The 22,472-nt window shown below is 37.1% G+C and overlaps 1 protein-coding gene and 1 long non-coding RNA gene across 4 annotated transcripts in view; one reads left to right on the forward strand and one right to left on the reverse strand.

Annotated features, from left to right (window-relative positions):
- ACMSD (aminocarboxymuconate semialdehyde decarboxylase) overlaps nt 1-22,472 on the forward strand; it is a 38,558-nt gene that overhangs the window by 8,010 nt on the left and 8,076 nt on the right. Inside the window, exons 1-6 of one of the 3 annotated variants that reach the window (XM_032692866.1) lie at nt 7,581-7,712; nt 10,660-10,704; nt 14,046-14,142; nt 17,693-17,742; nt 19,017-19,253; nt 21,147-21,240. In XM_032692866.1, the coding sequence (XP_032548757.1) occupies nt 7,656-7,712; nt 10,660-10,704; nt 14,046-14,142; nt 17,693-17,742; nt 19,017-19,253; nt 21,147-21,240 (580 nt within the window). In that variant the 5' untranslated portion in view covers nt 7,581-7,655. Of the gene's footprint in view, nt 1-7,578; nt 7,713-10,659; nt 10,705-14,045; nt 14,143-17,692; nt 17,743-19,016; nt 19,254-21,146; nt 21,241-22,472 lie in introns of those variants that run through there. The other 2 variants (XM_032692867.1, XM_032692868.1) reach the window with 2 other exon arrangements.
- LOC116789266 lies at nt 7,296-10,119 on the reverse strand. The gene is made up of 3 exons (XR_004357958.1): nt 9,907-10,119; nt 9,738-9,793; nt 7,296-7,703 (listed from the first exon to the last, which is right to left on the reverse strand). It is a non-coding gene; the product is annotated as an uncharacterized LOC116789266 (long non-coding RNA).

A 22,472-nucleotide genomic window follows, 5' to 3' on the forward strand; every position in this document is an offset into this window, starting at 1 on the left:
AACACGTTTCCATTTAGAATGGAACCTTCCCCAGGAATGGCAAACTGAAGGTGTCTTACTGGGAAAAGAAATTTTCTTAGAAGACATGGTAAAAATGTTTATGAGTAGCTTTCTCAAGGAGAAGAGCCAATGCAGCAGGTGATTTTCTTTCCTGTTCCACTTGTGGAAGTTACAAGCTAAAATAGAATGGTCAGAGCTGGGTGACTGAATTCGGTCATGGTGTAAGTCCACCAAATGCATTGAGTAGAAAACTCAGTGATGGATTTGGTTTTAATAGTTATTTGTAAGAATAACAAGGATTTACAAGACTTTTCCTGTAGCTGAAGCATTATTTCCAGTGAGGTTCTGTGCTATTAGTACACAGTCTTTTGTTGCTTGGCATGGCTGATTTACTTAAGTAATCCCAGTCCTAGCCACTGTCATGCTGGGGCTTGAAATAAGTGGGCACAACAGCCATGTATGTAACTATGCTTATTTACCTGTTATGTAAATGTCTTACTGCATATTTCCAAATTATTTGTTGGTCAAGAGCAGATTGAAATTCATAAAGCGTTTCTTAAGATTACTAATTTGATTTTGTATTTTGAAGTGGAGTTTTCTTTTGGGGACTAAGTTATTTTTTTATTCCCAATAACTTTACAAAGTTATTAGGCTTATAGTGTTTAAAAAAAAAAAATATTCGTCTGTTGAGATTCACCTGATGAGCTGAAAGCTACTTCTATTAAGGACAGGGCACAACTTTTAGACTCAAGGTCAGTGATAGATGGGATGTTAGGAAAAATTTCTTCACTGAAAGGGTTGGCAAGCATTGGCACAGGCTACCCAGGGCAGTGGTAGAGTCACCATCCCTGGAGGGATTTAAAAGAAAGGTAGATGTGGCACTTGGGGACATGATTTGGTGGTGGGCTTGAGAGTGTTACTTTACCAGTTATACTCAATGACCTTCTAGATCCTTTCCAACTAAAATGAACCTGTGATTCTATTATTTTATAATCCCATTGTATATATTCACATAACAAAATCTAAGTGTCACTTTAGCTGGAGAGCAAAGAAATGATCAGATAATTTGCAAAGAAAATAATTCCTAATTTTGTTTTCTGGTTAACACTTCTTAGTAAGAATTTTGCAGTTTGAATATTATTTCTCAATCAAATTGGAAACTTGTTTTAGCTAGTAATATTTATTTTTGTGTTAAACATATAAAGTTATCTTAATACAATGAGCTGCTAATAGGATATTCTGTAAACCTTTACCAAATTTGGACTCACTGATCTTAGAGGTCTTTTCCAGCACTAATGATTTTATAAATATCAGTTCTGAGCCCGTGGAGCAGTTCTGTAGCCTCTTGTGTGCTACAGAAATGTAGTGCAACCTGTAGCTTGACCTTCTGGTTCAACTGTAAATTCACTTTTAACAAAGCAGCACAGCAACACTTCCAGCAGTATTCCTATTAGATTTATTTGCCTGAAGTAATAATAACCAACATATTATCCTCATTAGTGCCAGTCTTCACACAGGGACACCAGTGGGAAAGTATGAGTATCAGGACTATCTCCTTTTAATCCACCAGAAACAGATTTTTTTTTCCAACTGACAGCATTTTCTGTGAGATGTTTGCATTAAGGTGGTAATCACTGGGCTTTGATTGCTGATATGACTTTTGTAGAAGTAGTGGCACGAGTGAAAACTTTAATATTTGGATCTTTCTTAATTCCTGTGATAATCTGAACTGTATTCTCAATCTGGTCAATAATTTTAATATCTTGTGGATTTCAAAGAAATAATGTTGAGGTATAAATCCTATAATGGAATTAGTGTATGTGGAAAGATAAGAATTCTGGAACCTAAAGACAGAAAAATGTTTATAGCTGAACTCAGCCAAGTGAAAGTAGGCTCCTGAAATCCCCTGTGGAGGCACTCCTCTGCCAAGCTCCCTCCTCCAGATGAATGAATTTCAAGTACTAAACCTGAAACATTTACATTGTAAACATCTTCATGATTGGAAAGGTCTTTACCTTGGCACTCGCTGTGGTAATCTACAGGTACCGGTATTTCTGCCTCCCAGAAGTTCAGTCAATGTATCATCAGCCTAAAGCCGTGGCTCAGCAGCGCCCAGGATTTACTGGGAGCCAGGGGGTCATCTCAGTCCCTTCCAGACCTCTTTGGCAAAAGGGATTCACAGCTGCTTAGAAATGATGGAACATAAAACTTTGCGCACAAGTAGACCTTGAAAAAAGGGAGGACCCAGGAAAAAGCCACTTCATTAGTACCGTCCTTGTAGCTGAGAGAAGGCATAAACACACTTGTGCAGAGTTCTAGAGGAAGGTGCAGGAATTTGTTGAAGCAGCTGAAAAAATTCGGATGCTCTGGGTCTTTCTGTTGGTTCCTTGGCTTCCTTTCTGAAGAAGTAAAGACTTCGAGAAGACCATTCTTACCCCCAAAATTCAGATGCTCCCAAAGAGTGGCACAGAGAGGCCTCTTCAAGGAGAGGAAAGTGGGGATTTGACCATCTAGCAAGCAGGAAAAAAGTTGTTAAGACATTTGGACTAGCCTTCTAAATAATTGAAACCGTTTCAGATGTTACTATGGGGTATTAACTAGAAAATTAAGACTTTTTGACATCAGTATCTGTAAGCTTCATTCCATCTGTCCTTTTTGGCCCATGTTTTTGCTGCTGTTATCTGTCTGGTTGCTCCCACTGCACAGGAGTGACACTTGGCCTGAAACATGCTCAAATAGAGTATTTTTTATTTGTTTGTGTCTACACATGGGAAAAAAAATTAAAGTTTTATTTTTCTCATACACATATTTTAGAAAATATCTATTTAATTAACATTTTTGATAGAACATTTCTATGCAAGATAAATGCATGGCAATTGTAAATTGCAAATTTGCAAATGTAGTGTATTAAGAAAATAATTATGCTATTTGAAAGATAGCCATATATTTTTCTTTAGACTTAGGATGCTAGTTGAATTTCAACAATATAATATTTTCTAGAAACCCGGAAATAAATGAGGATTTATTAGGACTTAACTTAGGCAGCAGAGAACACAGTAATGGTCAGGAATTTGGCAGAGGACTTTCTGTTTACTTTCACCACTGTGTGATTCCTCAGAACCCTTGCTAGGCTGGAGTCACAGAGCAGGGCAGAGCTGCCAAAGGCATCAGCAAATTTGGACACCTTCGCACTATCAATTTTAGTGACACAACTGGGGAGGCTGGGGCAGCTCCAAGAGGAGACCACATGGTGAGCAGCATCACCCTGAGCTTGTGCAACCATGAAGCTTCACTATGCAAAGTTAATAGCTTAGATCTTGGAAGCATCAGAGATGCATCAGCACAGTGTCATTTGAGCATCAGCACAGTGTCATCTGAGCATCAGCACGGTGTCATCTGACCTAAAAAGCCCAACCTCTCTGCAAGGCTAAACCGACTCAAGATACAGAGCAGCATCAGCTTCTACAGTTGTTTCTGCAAAGGCTTTTTAATAACAAAATGAATAATCTACATGTCTTAAGTGTTTAATGATGAGTACACCTGTACTGCTCCCACCTTGAGCTGATTTAGCTGGCTCTAAGATTGGAGCTGTGTGTCCCTTTTCTATTGCACTGTATAAATGTGTATAAATGAAACACTGACATTGCAATCCAGCTGACCATCCAAGCCATCAGGACCTTCAGCAGTCACACTGAAGTGTTTGGTATATGAACAGGAAATCATAATGCCACCCATTGCCTGGGATACGTCTTTGTTAAGGACTACTGGTGTACCTGTAGCTGGACATGTCCTCCTGGTGTAGCTCTGCTGGGTAAACTAATGTATTCCTGTCAAAAATAGCACCCACTGTAGAGCACTTGAGAGCTACGTATGGAAAGTGCTATATGGGAAATGCAGAACCTTATTCCTCATTAGAAGGCAAACCATACTCATTGTTACTATTCCCTGCAGGACTGAAACCACACCACTTCCACTGAAGTCTATGTTCTTTGCAGTCCCAGAAGAGGACTAAGTTCTGTGATCAGGCTAATTTAATAGGAGAGGTTTAATTATTTGATACCACACAAAAAATAGAATTAGTGACTTTTGCATCCTTTCCAAATCTGACATTTCCAAGCAGGTCTGTAATGGCAGTCTCAGAGGACCTGTGCAGTCCCCAGCACAGCCAAAGGATAACCTGTTGCTAAGCAACCAATATAAGTGTGCTGCTCAACATTTATTTCATTTGGAAAGGAACATGTTCGTTAAGTACTTCATCTTAGCTACCAAGCACAAAGAGTTTTCCACTTGTTTTTCTGGAGCTGTTCAGGTGTGTAAAATAGTCAGCTTGCACAAACAAATGTGCAATTCAAAGAACAGATGTTAGGGAAGAACATGCAAAACAGAAGGTAGGAAAAACTGGCACAAGTATTTTAGTCTTTTCTAACATCAGTGTCCTGAATTTGCCTCTTTGTGTCTGTGTTCATCCCACTTGAATACGGGCTGCCTTGGTATGTGGCAGAGCTATCTGCAGAGCTCACCAATGTTTGTTGATGCACCCTTTTTTGAAGAGGTCGTGGTTTTCCCACTGACATGAGGAAAACCATGCACTACATTTTTTGACACTTTTACCCTGATAAACAAAGGCCAGAACTGGATCCCGACTTTCCAGCCTGAATGCTCCAAATCTCAGATTCTATACTTGTTTCAGAAAAGCAACTAAATAGGTTGGAAAAGAGCCCTTAACATTCTACAACTAACAGCATTTTCACTTTAGTGCTTGTCCCTGTAGTGAAATAAAACCCTATAGATGTGCTAGACTTGTGTCTGTGTGTCTGAAATCAGCCTTGGCCTGAATAGTCTTTAGCTAAATTGGCCTGAAGGAGTTGTTAATCATGCTTCCCAGCCTAAAACTGTGTGAATGGGCATCATATAACACACACACACACACACGAATATGGGAAATTGCTCAAATTCAAGCATGCAGTTTGGTTTCTAATGGCCATAATAAATGCATGTTTTATTGCAAGTGATCTTAATGACACATATACCCTGCAGAAGTGTACTGAGCCTGGGGGGTATACCAACTTAATGTATGTCCCATCCTAGTGTATGGAGGCTGCTTTTGGCTAAGAAGAAGTCTTTATGCATTCTAGTTCTCCTGCGTAGATGTAGGAAGTATATTTATTGACTGATTTTTTTTTTCTGACTAGCTCTGTGGTCTCCTCCAGTCCTCTCAATGTAAAGTATTTGTGGGTAGCCCAAGAATGGATGAAGTTCATGTCTTACAGGGGCCCAAAAATGGTAAAATACAGCTTTCTATGGCCCCAGAGATTGTGCATGTAAAAGTTTCCATCTGATCTCAACCTCCTGCCTGACATATAGCCCAGCGAATTCAAGCTCAGCTCTGTCTGTGTAAGGCCACCTGACACAGCTGCACGTTCTCCTGGCTACTGCCAGCAATTCCTGCTCCTCTGTCTCACACCCCAGAAATGCACAACTGGGTGGAGACAGACAGCAAGGACTGTGCTAAAAGCCATTGTGTTGTTCAGCCTAAATATTGAGAGACAGAAGTCACTCACTGTGATCAGGCAGGTTGTCCAAAACATCAGTGAAGGTGTCCTGTTTTCCACACTGTTGCACTCAGAGTAGGTTGGGTACCTGTGTAGCTGAAGATGTTTTTGTTTGTAGCCACTGAAGGTCTTCCTGTTGCAGATCCAATGGATCATGTTGGATACAGACGGATGTCTTACTCTCCCTTTGATCAAGCGAAATGGATACAAACTTGCCTTCAACTGCTATGGTTTCCAATGCTGTGTTTTGCTAAATGAAATACAGTGTGGGAGTACTACACTGTTTGCAAGCTGAGCTGTGTCTTGGAAGCAGTAAGTAACAACTACATCTTTCTTTAGAACTGAGGAAAACTACACACAGTGTTGGAGAAATGCAGCTGAGCTCTGCATGGCATCCTGCAGCTGAGGTGACTTAACTTGGTGTCTTACACTATTCAGATGCACAAAGCTCTTCCTGCCCCTCTCCTTCACTAGTACCTCTGTTTTTATGCTTAAATAGGAAATTGTCTTCCAGACATCTCTTTATTGAAGGACTCACCTTAGCTGTCTGCCTCACGTCTATGGATTCATGATGCAGAGTCCCCACAGCTGAATCAATACTCTTTCTTATGTCTGGTGTAGTACATGCAGGAACATTGCTTGTCAACAGGCTGACACTACAGTGCCACATCACAGAGCAGAGCTGTCACATTTGGGAGCAGGAGAGCAAATTTGCTGCCTAACCTGGCAGCCTAGTCATGAAGACATTGATTTTGATTTTGAGATGGAAGTAATTGCTATTTTCAATCACAGGGATTTGATCTGTTGAAGTAAATTTTTGGCTGACTTGCTTTATTTAGGAAATACTCTCTCAAAGCTGCTGCTTCCCATCTCTTTTGAACACTCAGTCATTCCTGCTGCAGAACCCATCCAACCAACCCCATCACAAGAAGTTGAAGAATAACTCCAAGAAATTTGCCTGACCAAATCAAAAGTAGATTTGCTTAATGTGTGAAAAAGTAGGGAAATACAAGAGTCCACTTTTTTTAATCAAACCCAAACAAAATACTGAAGTCAGAAAACAGATGAAACAAAATGTGCCACTTATTTTTCACGTTTCTTTATTTGAAGTTGCAAGATTCACGAGAGTATTTAATTTTGGAAAAAAACCAGCATTTTTCACCGAAAAAAGAATTAATCGGGAAATGGTTATCCAGCTTTCACAAGAGGTCACTGTGTGAGTAGAATACATTGAAATAAAACTCTAGAGGAAGTAAAATAACGGAGAAAAACACAGCACAAATAAGGGGCAAGGGTATCTCGAGGAAAGAAGTGTAATTCTAAATTGAGTAAAGAGCAAAAGAGGAGATGTAGTTTCACAGAAAATCTGAGATAGCTCCAGGTAACTTACTTAGGAACAGAAACTGCTATATTTGCTATATATATATGTATTGCTGTATATTGAGCCAGCTTGAAAGGCTGTGAGCGACGTTATGCAGCAGCTTGTGTAAATATCCTACAAGAACCAATAATGAGAAGGGGAAAATAAAGTGCAGAGCAGAGATTTGTCTACAATTCAATATTTCTGTGGGGGTTTTCTTACACAGCTTTAAAGAAAATGCAAGGGGAGAAAACAGAGAGTACATGGGGAGGTGTGACTGTCTATACTAGGGTTATATTACATATTCTCTACATTATATATTCTCTACAATTTCAGACCTGAGAGGCAGAAAAGAGGAAATTCAAGTCAGCATGCTTAATACATCTATTCTAACTCGATTTTATTGAGTGATTTTCAACCACAAATTTTCATTTTAGCTTCTGTGTAAAATAAATCCCTTCATAGTGCCAATATAAACATGTATTTTCCCTTTGCCCTCAGTCAGCTGTAGTTTGTGCATTAACAGGGACTTTCTGCTAGAAGCCTTTGTTCTTTTGGAGAGCCACTCCTCTGGGATTTAGGCCTCCTGGTTGGCCACTGTACCAAGCTTTCCTGGTAAGGCAGCAGGTGGATCTGGACAGCAGCCAAAGTTAATAACCTGTGAACCAGGGAGAGGAAGGACAGTAGCATTTACACAGAAAACATTATCACTGAAGGAGTGCTTCTCCTGTGATACTTCCAAAATGAAAATTGATATTCATAGCCACATTCTGCCTAAGGAATGGCCTGACCTGAAAAAGGTAAAAAGAGTTTAGATATGCAATGCCTTATGTGATCAGCAACCATTTCTACCCATGTGATTTCTGAAAGAAAAATGAATGAAGGGTTCTGTGGTTAATATCTCTAGATTTTTGTATAATTTGATTTTTTTTTTCAGTTGTAAAATATTTGTATGCATTACTTTGCAAAGCAAGAGTCTCAGTAAGAAACGGATGTCATACTGGGTTCTGTTCCCCATTCTTTATTTAGTCTGAAGCAATTCTTACCATTTTCCTTGGGTTTTTTGACCTAAAACTGTCAAATAATGAGGTGTAAATTCCACTGTCTTGATAAAAATAGAGATGTTCTGTTCCCAAATAGTATTCATGTTTGTTTTAAATTAAATAGATAAGCAAATATTAGGCAAGATTAATGTTAACTAAGACAAAAATCATTCACATCTTATACCCCCAGGCATGAAAGTCATTAACTTCAATAGGAGTGGGGTCACTCTAAGTACAGTTAATTGATGATGATGATGATGATATCTGTTATTTTTTCAGTTACTGGAAGGAAGTAGCATATTGTTTTTAAAATACAAAATCTCAGTTGTCAGAACAATGAAGCTATGTCAATTTGTCTTAATTTTGAATCTTTGCATATTAATATTATTTTTATTGTTGTTATTATTATTATTCAGTGACATCAATTTATCCTTTACAGTTATATTTTCATGATTCCATGAAATTTATTTAGGAACAGAGAGTGTCACTTATGTTTTGAGGTAGTATATCTGAAAGGGTTTCATATCAATTAGCTCTGTGTTTCTGTGATTTTAATCATGACAGTCCAGCATCAACCAATATTAGACAGAGAACAGCTGGAAAATGTTAACAGCATATTAGAAAAAAAAAATTATGAGAAAATCTGGCATTAAAAACATACATAAGATTGCTTCCTCATTAGGAGTAAAAAATAACACCATTATACATAAAACTTCCTGGAAAGGGATGTTTGTTTCCATGTCTATCTAGGAAGGTGTTTATAAATATCTATTTGAACCTCCTGTTTGTAATACTAAGAGCTCCTGATGTAAAACACATATACACTTAATAATGCAGGTGGAAGGACAGACCCTTTCTAGAACAACTATGTCTGTTTTAAATGGACAGGAATTTAAATAAACAGACTAGAAGACATATTACTGTTGGTTGTTTCAGATTTTGTTGTCTTTGTGCATAATCTTATAAAACACCTATAAAATGCCTTTATTCTGATTTTATATGATTTTTAAAGGATTTTTTAATTTTTTTTTCTGTATGTACTTTAAAAGGGCAACAAATTCACTGGGATAAAATGATCCCAAGAATCCCTTGATGTTCCAAGATGTACATCAAGACTGAATTCACTTATGGTAGACACTATAGGCCAATGTTGCATTTTTTAAACACAGATAAAGAAGCAAATACCAAATTTTTAAAAGTTAATTTCCATCTGCTAGTTTTTGTTCCTCTGTTCTGAGCCACTCAATGGTTTATTAATGGGCCCAGAGCAGAAAACACCTCCCAGAATTCCCTGGAGTCATCTGAAAATTCAACCCATTAACAGATCTCTACATCTCATGCGTGGAAAACCAAAGAAGTATCCTAACATGCACAAATTTACTTAGTGCTGAACTTCTCTTTCTTGTTTCCAGCTTAATAAATACTGAACCTTCATCCTAGAAAATTCAATTGTCAAGATACATATTTAACAGCTTAGGAACCCAACATAAGTACAAAAATTTGTATAAAAAATGAAATAAGGACTGTCAATGCACCCTGCTAGTAACTGCAGGGAAGAAAGAAGAAAATAAGTTCAAAACCAGAGCAGTGAGTTCCTTTATTGCCTTTGTGCTCTTTCAGCACCTTTAAGGTACTCATTTTCTGCACAGCTTGTAATTGGAATTAGCACAGAGCTAGTTTAAGTTAAACTTCCCCCAAGTTTCAATATTTTTATATATAACCCTATAAATTTATAAATTTAAATAAAATATGCATAGCTAAACATAGCTAAATAAAACCTACATAGCCTCAGTCTGTAGAATCTCTGACTGGCTGAAGTCAGGCTTGGCTCTACACACCTGCACTAGGAAAGTTTACAGTGGCATTAAGTAATGATTTGGTATCACAGGAAATTCAGGACTGTATCCAAATTGTTTACACTTCAGTGAAAGAAATGCCTGCTTTTACTTACTTTCCTTTTAAATGTTTCTTAATGGAAAAAATAGGAATTCTGAGCATTGTTTCCAATCTGATATTTGAAAATTTCATTTATTTCTCATCTGCTAATTCATGAAAGTAAGAGGAAATCAGCTTCATATGTAGATTTTGCTATTTTGCATGACCAATTTTGAATCTCTCTGGAAGAATCAATGAGCATCTAAGCTTCTCCTCTTTAGCTACTCTTGGCTGTTTAAATATTAATAGACAAGAGGCTGACCTTCAGTCCTGCTGCTGAATCATGGAAGCTGAAAAGTGGAATCGATGCATCTCTGTGCTAATGATTAACTGATCACAGATTGCAAAGTAGTCAGCTCAATTCTCATACTGCCAAATATTTAATTTAATTTTTTCTGTGTTAAAATCATTCCAGTTAGAACGTCAATATAGTAAGCAACTTTGAGCATTTTGGAATAAGTTGTTTAAAAATGTTGTTGAACTGGCAGCTAAAATTGCACATACAAACAACATTAGTCAGGTCCAGTCCAACTTCAGCACTTCTGCTCAAGTCAATGGGGCTACTCAGACTCAAAGTTGAGCCCACGTGTTTTTCTCCTGAATGAGGTACTGCTGGATTGTAAGAACTACAAATAATAATAGTAGTAGTAGTAGTAGTAGTAGTAGTAGTAGTAGTAGTAGTAGTAGTAGTAGTAGTAGTAGTAATAGTTGCTGTTGTTGTGATTACAGAGTGCTAACTAGCACTGTCTTTTTCTTCTTTCTTTCACAGAGATATGGATATGGTGGATGGGTACAGCTGGATCATCACTGCAAGGTTTGGGCTGTTTGGTGCTCTAAGCTAATCTTGTGTTGTCCTCAAGAATACAAACTCACAATAAATCTATTAAGAAGTGAAGCGGCAATAAGATTGGCTCTGTTTCTGATACAGATTTATCTAGAGCTCTGTATTCTGTGAAGTAATATCAGGGCAAGTCCTAATATACCTCGGTAGAACCTTTTTCTTGAGAGATGAAACTCACAATCTGTGACTGTCTTCTGAAATTCTTCTCTCAATAAAGGGATTCCACACTGAAAACTAGAGGGATAAGGGATAGAAGGATTGACTTCTTTGCATTTTCAGGGTGACAGTGCCTCTCCCTGTTGGAGTAACCTTATAAAGAAAAGAGTACCTGATCTTCTTCCTTGCTCCTTTTTGTGGTTTGGCCAATTCATTCATTCTCTATAGAGACTGAGCTTTAGGGAAGCAAGACTTGCATCTTCCAGGTACCAAAGTATTCAAGTATATACCTGTTAATTTCAGTGGAACTAGATATTCCCTCATCCCCTTGTCACTTTGCAAAATCCTACTTCATTGTGATTGCATATAAGCTTACACTAGCTGGGTAATAGAAAGAGAGAAAGAGAGAGAGAAAAAAAGAAAAAGAAAGAAAGAAAGAAAGAAAGAAAGAAAGAAAGAAAGAAAGAAAGAAAGAAAGAAAGAAAGAAAGAGAAAGAGAAAGAAAGAAAGAAAGAGAGAGAGAAAGAGAGAAAGAAAGAAAGAAAGAAAGAGAAAGAAAGAGAAAGAAAGAGAAAGCCTGATTAAATAGATACAACCCCGTGTCTATTTATTGCAACCTAACATTACACACACTTTTGCCTTTCTATTATATGCAAGGCTATGCTGTAAAATGCCTAACAACCATTTGTGGAAAAGGACCACAGAATATGAAGGTTGAAACCAAGAATGAGGAGCAAACAAATATTATGCTGAGATTTCAGATCTGAGTATAAGCAGGCACAGTAGGGGAGAACAAGCCACCTGCAGAACCAACTTGTGGATGGCACAGCTCCTGAGACATGTGGGAGCTGCAGGAAGGAGAGAATGCTTGGACACATTTTTAGCAGCTTAGCTGTTCGTTACAGGTCTGATGCTAAAATTCCATGCTAAAAATAGTTTGCAGAGGAACTTTGTGGCAAGTCAATAATAGCCTGATACCCTCTGCAGAGAATTCTGTCCAGCCTACTTCTGTCTGAAAATTTTACATGAAAAGCAGTGCATGGCAAAATAAAACCCTGCTCAGATATGTAAAGCTGGGGATAATTTAATAATTTTCTTTAATTCTTAAGATTAAAAAAAAAAAAAAAAACCACACAAAAAACAAAGGCTTCTCATATCATTCGGTGAAGAAGCATCAGAGTCAAACTGGAAGAAAACAATTACATGCATGTTTAAAGAAGAACAATTTGGGATGTGACTGAGTAGTTCAGCAATGGGATCATTTAAATGTAGTTTGCTGAACCAAATCAGCCTGCTGGACCTAATTCTGAAATAAGTCTCTCTTACTTTTCACATAAATTAATTAAATAATTAAATATCGAATAATGTTTAGAATGGGATAGAGTACAGCAGTGTAGAATAGAATAGAATAGTAAAATCCATGCAATCTATTCATGTGTGGTGCAATGCTTGGTTCTACTCTGCCTTTTTCTCACACCCCAAATGTTTTTTTGTTTATTAGACAACCTGCAGAAATGCACTAAACTTTTCTTAATGTATTGGAGTGTATGGCCAGAGTAAACCTTTCTGTCAGGTTGGAAAACCAATTTTACAAGAGTCTGAAGTATTTTACTGGAGAATCAGGACTTTGTAGTTATGATATTTCAAGTAATTTTCATAGCCTGTGATACAGGTAACAAGTGACTTGACAGTTTGCCAGGGCAGCACAGTTAGATTTTTTGAGGAGAGCTTTGAAATACTCATTATATCTGTATATTATACCACAGTATATCTGTGAACTATGTATGAAGTTAGTAACAAATTCAAGCTTAAGAACAGTCTGACTTCTCAGAAGGGGACAGAAATCCCTCTGGTTAGGTGTACTAGTAACAAATGTTCTGATTTAACAGGGTTTTTTCTTTATAAAAATAGACAATTCTAAATAACACTGACTTTGTGAGGAAAAATAAAGTGGCCTTTGGAGAGAGAGAATTCCCTTTCTTGAAGGGTCAGGAGCCTGCCTTGCACGGAGCTGTTTAATGCCAAGGTGAAGGAGTAGCTGCCGTGTTTTCTCATGTGGTCTTCAATTTTTAACTGCAGGTGGAGTGTTCCTCTGTCCAATGCATCTGCTGCATGACCTCACTTACCCACCCCAAATGCACAGCGCCAGGTGGATCTTCTGGCTTTCATCCCTTCCCACTTATCCCTACAGTAGCTTCAAACAGCTGGGAAATACTCAGGGTTTGCAAGTGTTGATGAGTTGTGTCCCATCCATTTGTGCAAGTGTCAGCCAGCAGAAAGCCTGGTGTGCCTGTCTGTCCATGTTCATAACAGCATGTGGGTACCTCCAACTTAACAGACAATTTACTTTGCTTGATGTGATGACACTGTACATCCTCAACTTCTTTGAACAATTCACAAATCAACGAAAAAATGAAGTTTAAAAGGTTTCCATGTTCATAAAGGAACAATATTAAATGTCATGACTGTGATAATATCTTGAACTTCATACATTTGGGAATTGGTGGCATCTGGGAAAGCAGTGCATGGCAAAATAAAACCCTGCTCAGATATTATAATTGAGGTCATGGGTTTATACTGTGATAAAGTTTTGCTTGGGGTTTTTTTCCCAAATACAAATTCTTCAATAATTCTTTTTTTTCCCAAGGAGAAAACATAACCTGAAGACAACATAACAGGTCTGCTTTTGTCTCATTATCAATGGCAATATGAAACAACTGGACTGAAAGTAACTGAGCTGTACAGTTATTTCTGTAGTTACTGGAATCATTGTGATTCTATTAAGGGAACATATACACACCCAAAGGGAAAATTTAGCACAGATTTAATTAGAGCACTGTTTTGAGGTCAAAATTTGGTTTGAGGATAAACTCGGATTAAGGTACCTGATATCTTTTCTATATAAATGTAGAAGGATACACCTTGCAAAAGAAAGGGGATTTTTTTTTTATTATGAAGACTAAATCTGAACTATAAATGACTGTTTTATTAATGTCTATTTTTAAAATAGTCTTTGTTTAAAAATACCTACTGCATAAAAATAAAAGAACAATATTTTGTCACTGAATTTCTGTAGGGAGCACAATATACTCAAGCAACTATAAATTAGCATGTACTGCTTTGTCACATTCATAATATATGAAAATGTCATTTCACAGGGACAGGCAAAGATGATGAAGGATGGAAAGGTTTTTAGAGTTATTCAAGAGAACTGCTGGGATCCAGAAGTACGGATTAAAGAGATGGACCTGTCAGGTACCTTCCTCCATGAAGGAATTGAAATAATTGAGTCTCATTTAGAATAACTGCAACTTCTCTGTCAGTTCTTCTGAAAGTGCTCAATAACAATGGGAAAATTAACAGGTTTAGCATATTGATTCATTAGTTTAAATCTGTTGAAAGTCAGTGAAAACTGATATGCTTTATATTCAGATGGGACATGTTCCTGTAACTTTCCTCATTTTCAGGAGCAGTTTATTCCCCACATGAACTCCTTGATTTTGATGGGATTTTAAGTTAGTAAGGAACTAATTGACATAAGTAGGGATGACTGATTGTGGACTTCAAAAGGCAACACACATTCCAGGTATAGAAGTAGTTCACATAAAGGAGGAAGATCTTTCATTTTTGTTCCAAATGTTAACAATATTCTTTTTACTCATAGGATTTTTTGTATGTTTGTTTCCAAATTAGCTTTTCATCAAGCTGCATACATGACACTAAATAAAGTATGTGAGATGGGAGACTGAGGATGAGGGAAGGAACTTACAGTCTGATCAGTTATTTTTGCTAGTTCTTATTAACACTGCAATTCCAAATTACTTCTGTGAGAGAAATATGTTACTAAAGATTATTTTCTTCTTAGATTGAGACCTGAATAATTACTACATCAGTTTCCCAGTAGACACAACCTGAATATCTTCTTCAACTTTTTATGAGGAATAAACACCTGAAGAGAGTAGATATTTTTTAAGTAGCACCTTTATGATTATTGTTTCCTTCTCTCAGAGCTTATCACACTCTACAACTGTCTGACAGGAGGTTGTAGCCAGCTGGGAGTTGATCTCTTCTCCCAGATAACAAGTGATAGCAGAAGAAGAAATGGCCTCAAGTAGCACCAGGGGAGGTTTATATTGGATATTAGGAAAAAAATTTCTTCACCAAAAGGGATGTCAAGCACTGGCACAGGCTGCCCAGCACAGTTGTGAAGTCACTGTCTAGGAAGGGATTTAATAAAAAGGTAGATGTGGCACCTGGGGACATGGGTTAGTGGTGGGCTTGGCACTGCTGGCTTAATGGTTGGACTTGATGATTTTAAAGGTCTTTTCCAACCTAAATGATTCTGTGATTCTGTGTTAGGGGGTACTTTGGGTCATTATCCTTGAGGAGGTTTACTTCAACACATCATATGGGCCAGTTTGGGAAGTCAGGGGCTATGGGGTAATTTATGTAAACATAATTAGATAATTTTTCAATTACTTCATCTGCACCCTGGAAAAGTATTTCAAACTCCAACCATTAGACATTTAATGGGAATGCCCAAATGTCTTTGCAAACTCTGAAATACGCTGCCTTTTCACAGAATCATAGAATCATGCCTTGACTAGACTGTAATCTTTCTCTGAGTTAGCTCAGGGATTTTGGGGATTACCAAGTCATTCAACTACAATGTGGATCACAAATAGCCTTTGGGCATCTTTCCCTTTCAGATATTTCCCTCAACACTAAAGGCAAGTTTCTACAAAACAGTTCTGCCCCATCTATTTGCTGTAGGCAAAGGGAAAACACAGGAGCAATTTTTTTTTTTTTTCAAATTTCTGCAAGAGCTCTCCAGAATAGAAAATGTACCGTAAAACCAACACTGCAATATTTCTCCTCAAATTGAACAGTGCTTGCTTGGTAAAAAAAAAAAAAAAATCTAAACCTATGTGTTACAGCACCATCTGGTGACTTGTGCCCTAAAAACGTCCCCCTTTATTACAGCACTCCAGAGACACAGACATCAGCCAATTCAGTGGGACAAAAAAAAAGGCCTTGGTGTTTTTCATTCTTACTGCTCAACTAATAATAAAGACTACGGGCCACATTTGCTCCTTTTTGGTTTAGAAAGTTGTAGCTACTCAGTTTAAAGAGCATTTTCTGTAACACAGGCCGAGATAAAGTATACCCAAAAATTTAACCTCAGAACATGGCATAATTTTGGGACAAAGATGCAAGGAGTCTCCCAGCTGAACAAAACTAGAATCAGTCACTAAAAGGCATTATTGACTCAGAGAAATAACTTCTACCTTGGTTGCTAAAAGCCTTTCTTTGTGCATTGTCCAAGAAATCTTGCCAGTAATAAGAAATGGTATCCAATGGACCAAAGAGACTCAATTAGTTCTCATAATCATATGTCCTGGGTCTAATTGGTGTGCACACCTCTGTCTTGATCCACTCAATAAAACAAGCTATCCAGGTAATTCAATAAAACAAGCTGTAAAGGTAATTAACATCACAGTTCTGCGGCACAAATCATCACAGTTTTATTAGAGAAAGTGTATTAGTTCATCATAACTGCCTTTTCTTATTATTTTCTCCTTTGTAAAATCCTCTGAAGAGGATATAAAGTAGAGGGTTTTCTGTGCTGATTCTAATTCTTCCTAAAGCCACTGTCTAGGAAGTTCAGCTTGGAAATCTGCCTTCAGGCTTTGTGTTAAATTTGCTCAGAAGTGTAAAAATGGATTGAAACCAGATACAACATTCATTGTGGACAACATGGTGAATGTCCTCAAACACACCAATCAAGTGTCCATATTGGTGGATAATGCAATTTAGGCTGCACTTTGGTAAACATGTAATTTTGCAGACCTAATCCTTAACCCAAACCATTGCTGCTGTACATAATATTAATCAGATCTTGGAAGAATCTGAGCCAGTTTCCTGCTTAACTATTGAGAATCATTTTGTTAAACATTGGAGCGCTTTGGCAAGGTCTTTGTCTCACAAGAAAGTGCATAAATATTACAATCAGACCTAAAATGTAAAAAAAAAGTTTTGCATGTAAATACTTAGTGAAGTCCTAATTATTATCCATTGTTTCTTTTGTTGTTTGTCTGCCAGGTTTGTTGCTTTTATTCCTGTGGTCTGTCACACACAAAGTTATGGTATAGATTTGTGTCTGAACAGAAACAGAACAACATGGACTTAATTCTCTTTATTGCAAACATTAAAGTTATTTCTGAAAACAGGCAGATTTCCTTATACTTACAACCTCAGTAGCCCAGATACAGGACGAATGAAACCTAACACAATATAGCTTTGTGGAACACTTGGGTAAACATTGTTTACCAACCATTGCTAACATGATGTTTTTAATCTTTGAGCAAAATCACTTATTTATTTATTAAATATGTATGACAAATGTGACCCCAAAATAAACTTAACTTATGGCAGTCTATTGGTTTAATGTCACATTCATTTTTGTGAGTAACATTAAATTGCTATTTTAATTGATTGTACATGTGCCTACTAAATATTTCTAAAATCAAAATACTTAATTTCACAAATAATCTAGTATGAGTGGGAAAGTGTTCTCTTTCTTTCTACTTACCAAATATGTTCAAATCTTAATAAACTGCTACATTACAAAATTTATTACTATTATCCATAATTTTTAAAAAAATCTATCCATGTCAATTAAATCAGTATTTCTTATCATAAAACTTTTACCTTCTGCCTCTCAAACCAAAATTCTTTCTTATCTTTTATCACAAACAAACAAACAAACAAAAGGAAACATTAATAACTGCTTTTTCTTATTCAGGGGTCACAGTCCAAGCCCTTTCGACAGTCCCTGTAATGTTCAGCTACTGGGTAAGTTCCTACTACTGTATTTTGTAATTCTCATGTAGCAAAACTTTTAGAATGTACATGCATCTTCCTGTGAATGAGGTGACTGAAGTAGTCACTAGATCACTGAGGTAAACAGGGAGTTGTTCTGCTCTGAAGAAGGCAAAAGCAGTGCAGGTGTCAGAAGAGCCAGCAGGGTGTCCTGGCAAAGCTCCACTCTGGAGCACACATGGTGAGAAAGAAGGAGACAACAGCTGGATCTCTTCTCTTGTGGGGGCAGCTGGAAATGGGGAGACATATATGTACAGATTCCATGAAAGTTAGACATCAAACAGTATTTTCTCCTGAAAAAAACCCAAATATATAAAAGATATATTTGTGGTCTTGTCCCACTTTCTTTTAAATGTGGCACAGGGCTCAGAGACCTAGAATATTTGAATCTTAAAATTCAGTAGCAAATTTAAGTTAATACATTCCCTGCATGGTGATCTTTAATGCTTCAAAGAAATAAAAACAGGCTGAGAAGATAAATCTTAGCAAAATGCTGTTCTAAGTACATTCTCAGTTTGATTATTTAGTGACGTGTACAAGTCAAGTCGTTATATGTAAACAGATATGTTACATTAAAACCATTGTGTTAAGCCCACAGATAAGTAGTACCACCAATTTTCAGAATTTCTTGTTGAGCAACATCTCTTTAAAACTTTACTCTGGTGTCTAAGGGAATATCTTCCTTTAAATACTTATTGGGGGGGAAAATGGAGATTGATTGAATGGATATTGCACTTCCCTTATTGGAATTATGACCGTTATCTCATTCTAAATGTTAGAGAAGTTTGCCCAAGTTTTCTCTGTAGAATTCTCATGCTGCAGCATCTCACATTTCTTATTTTTATTTCTTCAGCTCCAGTAATAGGAGAGTAAATATTCATTGCTATGTTTAAAAATTATATGCTGAGGTTTTTGCATTGGGATAAACAGAAACAGGGGACTGGTTTACACAAAAGACCAGATACTTAAATGCATCAGCAATCTGGGCTTTATTACACTCCTACTGAGCAGCAAAGGCAACAGCAGTTGATAAAATATTCAAGACAAGAAGCAGAACTGCACCCAGAGGTTTTAAAGTGAGGTAGAATTTAATCCTGCAGGTTTCCAGCTATTCAGAACTGTAAAGCAAACTTAGGCTTAAACCCTGTCTCTCAGTTGTTTGCAGTGACATTTATCCAATATCTTCCAAAGGTGATAACATTTGAGAACTATATTTTGATGTACTACTCTGCTTAACATCTTACCAGGCCAAACCTCAGGATACTTTAGACCTAGCCCAGATATTAAACAATGACTTGGCTGCTACAGTAAAGAAGTACCCCAAGAGGTTTGTGGGTCTGGGTACGTTACCCCTGCAAGCTCCAGACCTGGCTGTGAAGGAAATGCATCGCTGTGTGAAGGAACTGGGATTTCCTGGAGTGCAAATAGGATCTCATGTCAACGAGTGGGACCTGAATGCCCCCGAGCTGTACGATGTTTATGCTGTGAGTAACCATTTCTTTCCTTCTTTGGGGGGAATTCTGTGATGTGGAACTCTGTCTAAAAATATCTTGGAGCACATTCAGTCATGGTTTGAGCCTTCTAATCTGCTTAGTGATCAGAGAGACTCAGCTTTAATTGTATACGACAATTCATTATAGGATATAATTACAATAATACAACACAAAACATTCTGAAACATATTTTATAATAATAAGTAACAATTTTTTTTTATATGAGTTCTCACTGTAGAGTTGCCTTCTTGGTTTGTGAGGGTAAGTGCAGTATCAAATAAAGCACTTCTGCACTGTTTCCATTCGGGTTCAAGTTACTGTATCCAATCCTATTGAAATAATTGATAAAATCCCAGAGATGATCAAAGATACCTATAGAGCTGAAATACCACATGGAATTATATAAAGAGGACCAAAGATTCCAAACAATGCATTGATTATAAAATGAATTTTTAGATTGAATTTCTTAAATATTCTGAGGTCCACATGAGGATGGTCATTTGTCTAAATTACAGCTTTAGTCAATGGACATTCTGCATCTGTTTCTCAGGTTATTAGAGCTGTCTGCTTGAAACTGAGCCACAGAGGTCATATTTCAAGATGCTCAATTTATCCAAGAATTCTGTTAGTGCAGCACCTGGACTGTTTGCTTTTATGGACATAAACAGTCAGTTATCAGATGTAGATGCCCACATTCATGGAATCTTAACATGGCTGATGTTGGGAGGGGCCTCTGGAGGCCATCTGGTCCAACCCCCTGTTCAGCACTTCCTTACAGGAGAGATGCTCGGTCCCTTCATCATCTTTGGACTCCCTCCAGTAACTGTGTCTCTGGTGCTGAGATCCCCCTCTTGTACTGGGATCTCTCTCTTACACTGTACCTTCTTCACAATGTAGGAAGTAACCTCCCTGGATAATACAGATTGGGAAATTAAGCCATATTTGACAATGAACTCTTGTCAATCTACCAAGACAGTAATTGAATCGTTATTTTTAGTTTACAAATGTAGATGGCAATTACTCCCCACAACCCAAAAGTTGCAGCTTTATTTATGCATGTATGGGTAAACAAAATCAAACTTTTTCAAATGTGTGATAATCTCCTTAGCAACAAGAGGAGGTCCAGAAATACATCTGACAAAACGAAGCTGTTAAATCCTGGTTTAGCATATGAATGACTCTGATGATTATATATTTAAATTTAAGCAAATAAGTTCAATTACTCAGTCGGGGTCAGCATCTGTCATTGTTCTTCTGTTTTCCTTTCCTAAGATGTCAATAATTTTGGAAAAATTAATATAATTGCATGGAAATGGATTCCTGATCAGAACACAGCCATATTTGGAACTCTTAGGATAGATTAGGAATATTTTTAACTTTTCTTAAAGCCAGGCAGAAGGCCAAAGGGGACAAAGTAGTGCAACTCACATGAAAATTCCTGAATGCAGCTGGAACAATTCTGCAAAACCATCCTAAAATTGTTCCATAAAACATTATGAAAATTCATCCTCATATGTGTAAAGAAATCAAAGAAATTTTTGCTTGAACTGAATTTTTTACTTCAGGATGGCTGAAAAACATTGCTGGAAAACTGTTTTTGTCCTGCATTAATCTGAGGAACATCTGGCTTACTAAAAAGATATTATCATCTATATTTCCAATCTGTGGTCACAGAAAGAACTTTGAATCTGAGTAAGGACTTCAGACTATGGCCCAGAGGAATAAATATAAGCAACTATTACATATAGTTCTTACTTGTGGCCTTATTTTCATACTAGTACTACTGCTCAGTACAGTTTTGCAGGTAATTTTAAAACATGATTAAGAAAAAAAGATGTATTTTGGTATAATTAGTCAAGATTTAGACTTTTTCTTTTGCTGCAGGCTGCTGAAAAATTGAATTGCTGTCTCTTTGTGCATCCCTGGGACATGCAGATAGATGGGAGAATGTCCAAATATTGGTTTCCTTGGCTAATAGGTAAGTGTATATTGACTTTGCTTAGCCTAAATTTATGAACTGGACTATGCTCAGCAGATTGTTGCAAAGTAAAGTACTAGTACAGATAAAAAATGGATTTTCTATCAAACCTTTTTTTTAATCAGGTAGTACGATTAAGTCTATTGTGTAAATTCAGCAATCATTTGGCTTTAAGTTTGTTCAGTTTGTCTAACTTTTAAATACTTAGAATTAAAATTATTCAGCTTTGCAACATAACATAGTATTCCCTTTTGTCTTCAATACAAAAAGCAGATGACTAAGGAAAAATGAATTGTCTCAGAAATGAGCTCCTCAAAAATAACAGGAATAAATGAAAGACTAGGCAAAACCAAACATTACTTCCTAGAATTTAGTGGATTTTTTCCTAGAAGTAGGTTAGCCAGAGAGGAAATAAGTCTAAATTTATATCAACTATAGCTGGAAGAGCATGTACTTTGAAAGCACTCCACAGATACAGGGCATTATCTAGTTCCTGGTTTTTCCCCATCTGATGGTACATCAGAACAACAGTGAATAACAGGAGGAGGGTTATTCTGCTATCTCAAAATGTTTAGACCTCATTCCACCATCACTGACTCTATTTTGCATAATTTTGGTTTGCATGGTTTTGCACTGACTTCAGTTCTGAAAAACATACACGATATACATATAAGATATGTGCTGCAGTATGCACTGGAAAATCTTGCTGTCCCAATCACTAGTGCAGTATCTTAAAACAAGACTAATTAATCTTAATGAGAGCAGGCTCAACAATGCAAATTTAAAAAGAAAATAAAATTATTGCATTTACTTAACAAAGTATAAATAAAATATTTTCTTACAAAGACTTACAAGGCTTTACATCTGAGCGTATGGTAAAACATTAATGAAAAACAACTTTTTGAGCTGGATGGGTATTGTTTCTCCCAGAGATGAGGGGAACTCATTTCCTAACTTTAAGCTGGATGTCTGAAGTTAGATGTTTAGATGGCACAGTATTCTAAGTACGTTGGGTAAACCCATAAACTGAGGCCTGCTGTAGGAACCTAAATTGCTGTTATGTTCCTAACACTGGCCATCCAACTCAGCCATGGCAAAGAGAGAGAGAGTGGTTATTTCAAAACTGCAGGAACTGGCATCATGTCATAACTAAACCCCAAATCTCTGTTGGAATATCCACCAATACATCTGCCCCCCTTTCCACACAAGAGGACTCCAGAAGCACAGGTGAG

The sequence above is a fragment of the Chiroxiphia lanceolata genome, chromosome 7 (assembly GCF_009829145.1).
Source record: "Chiroxiphia lanceolata isolate bChiLan1 chromosome 7, bChiLan1.pri, whole genome shotgun sequence".
Lineage (NCBI taxonomy): Eukaryota > Metazoa > Chordata > Aves > Passeriformes > Pipridae > Chiroxiphia > Chiroxiphia lanceolata.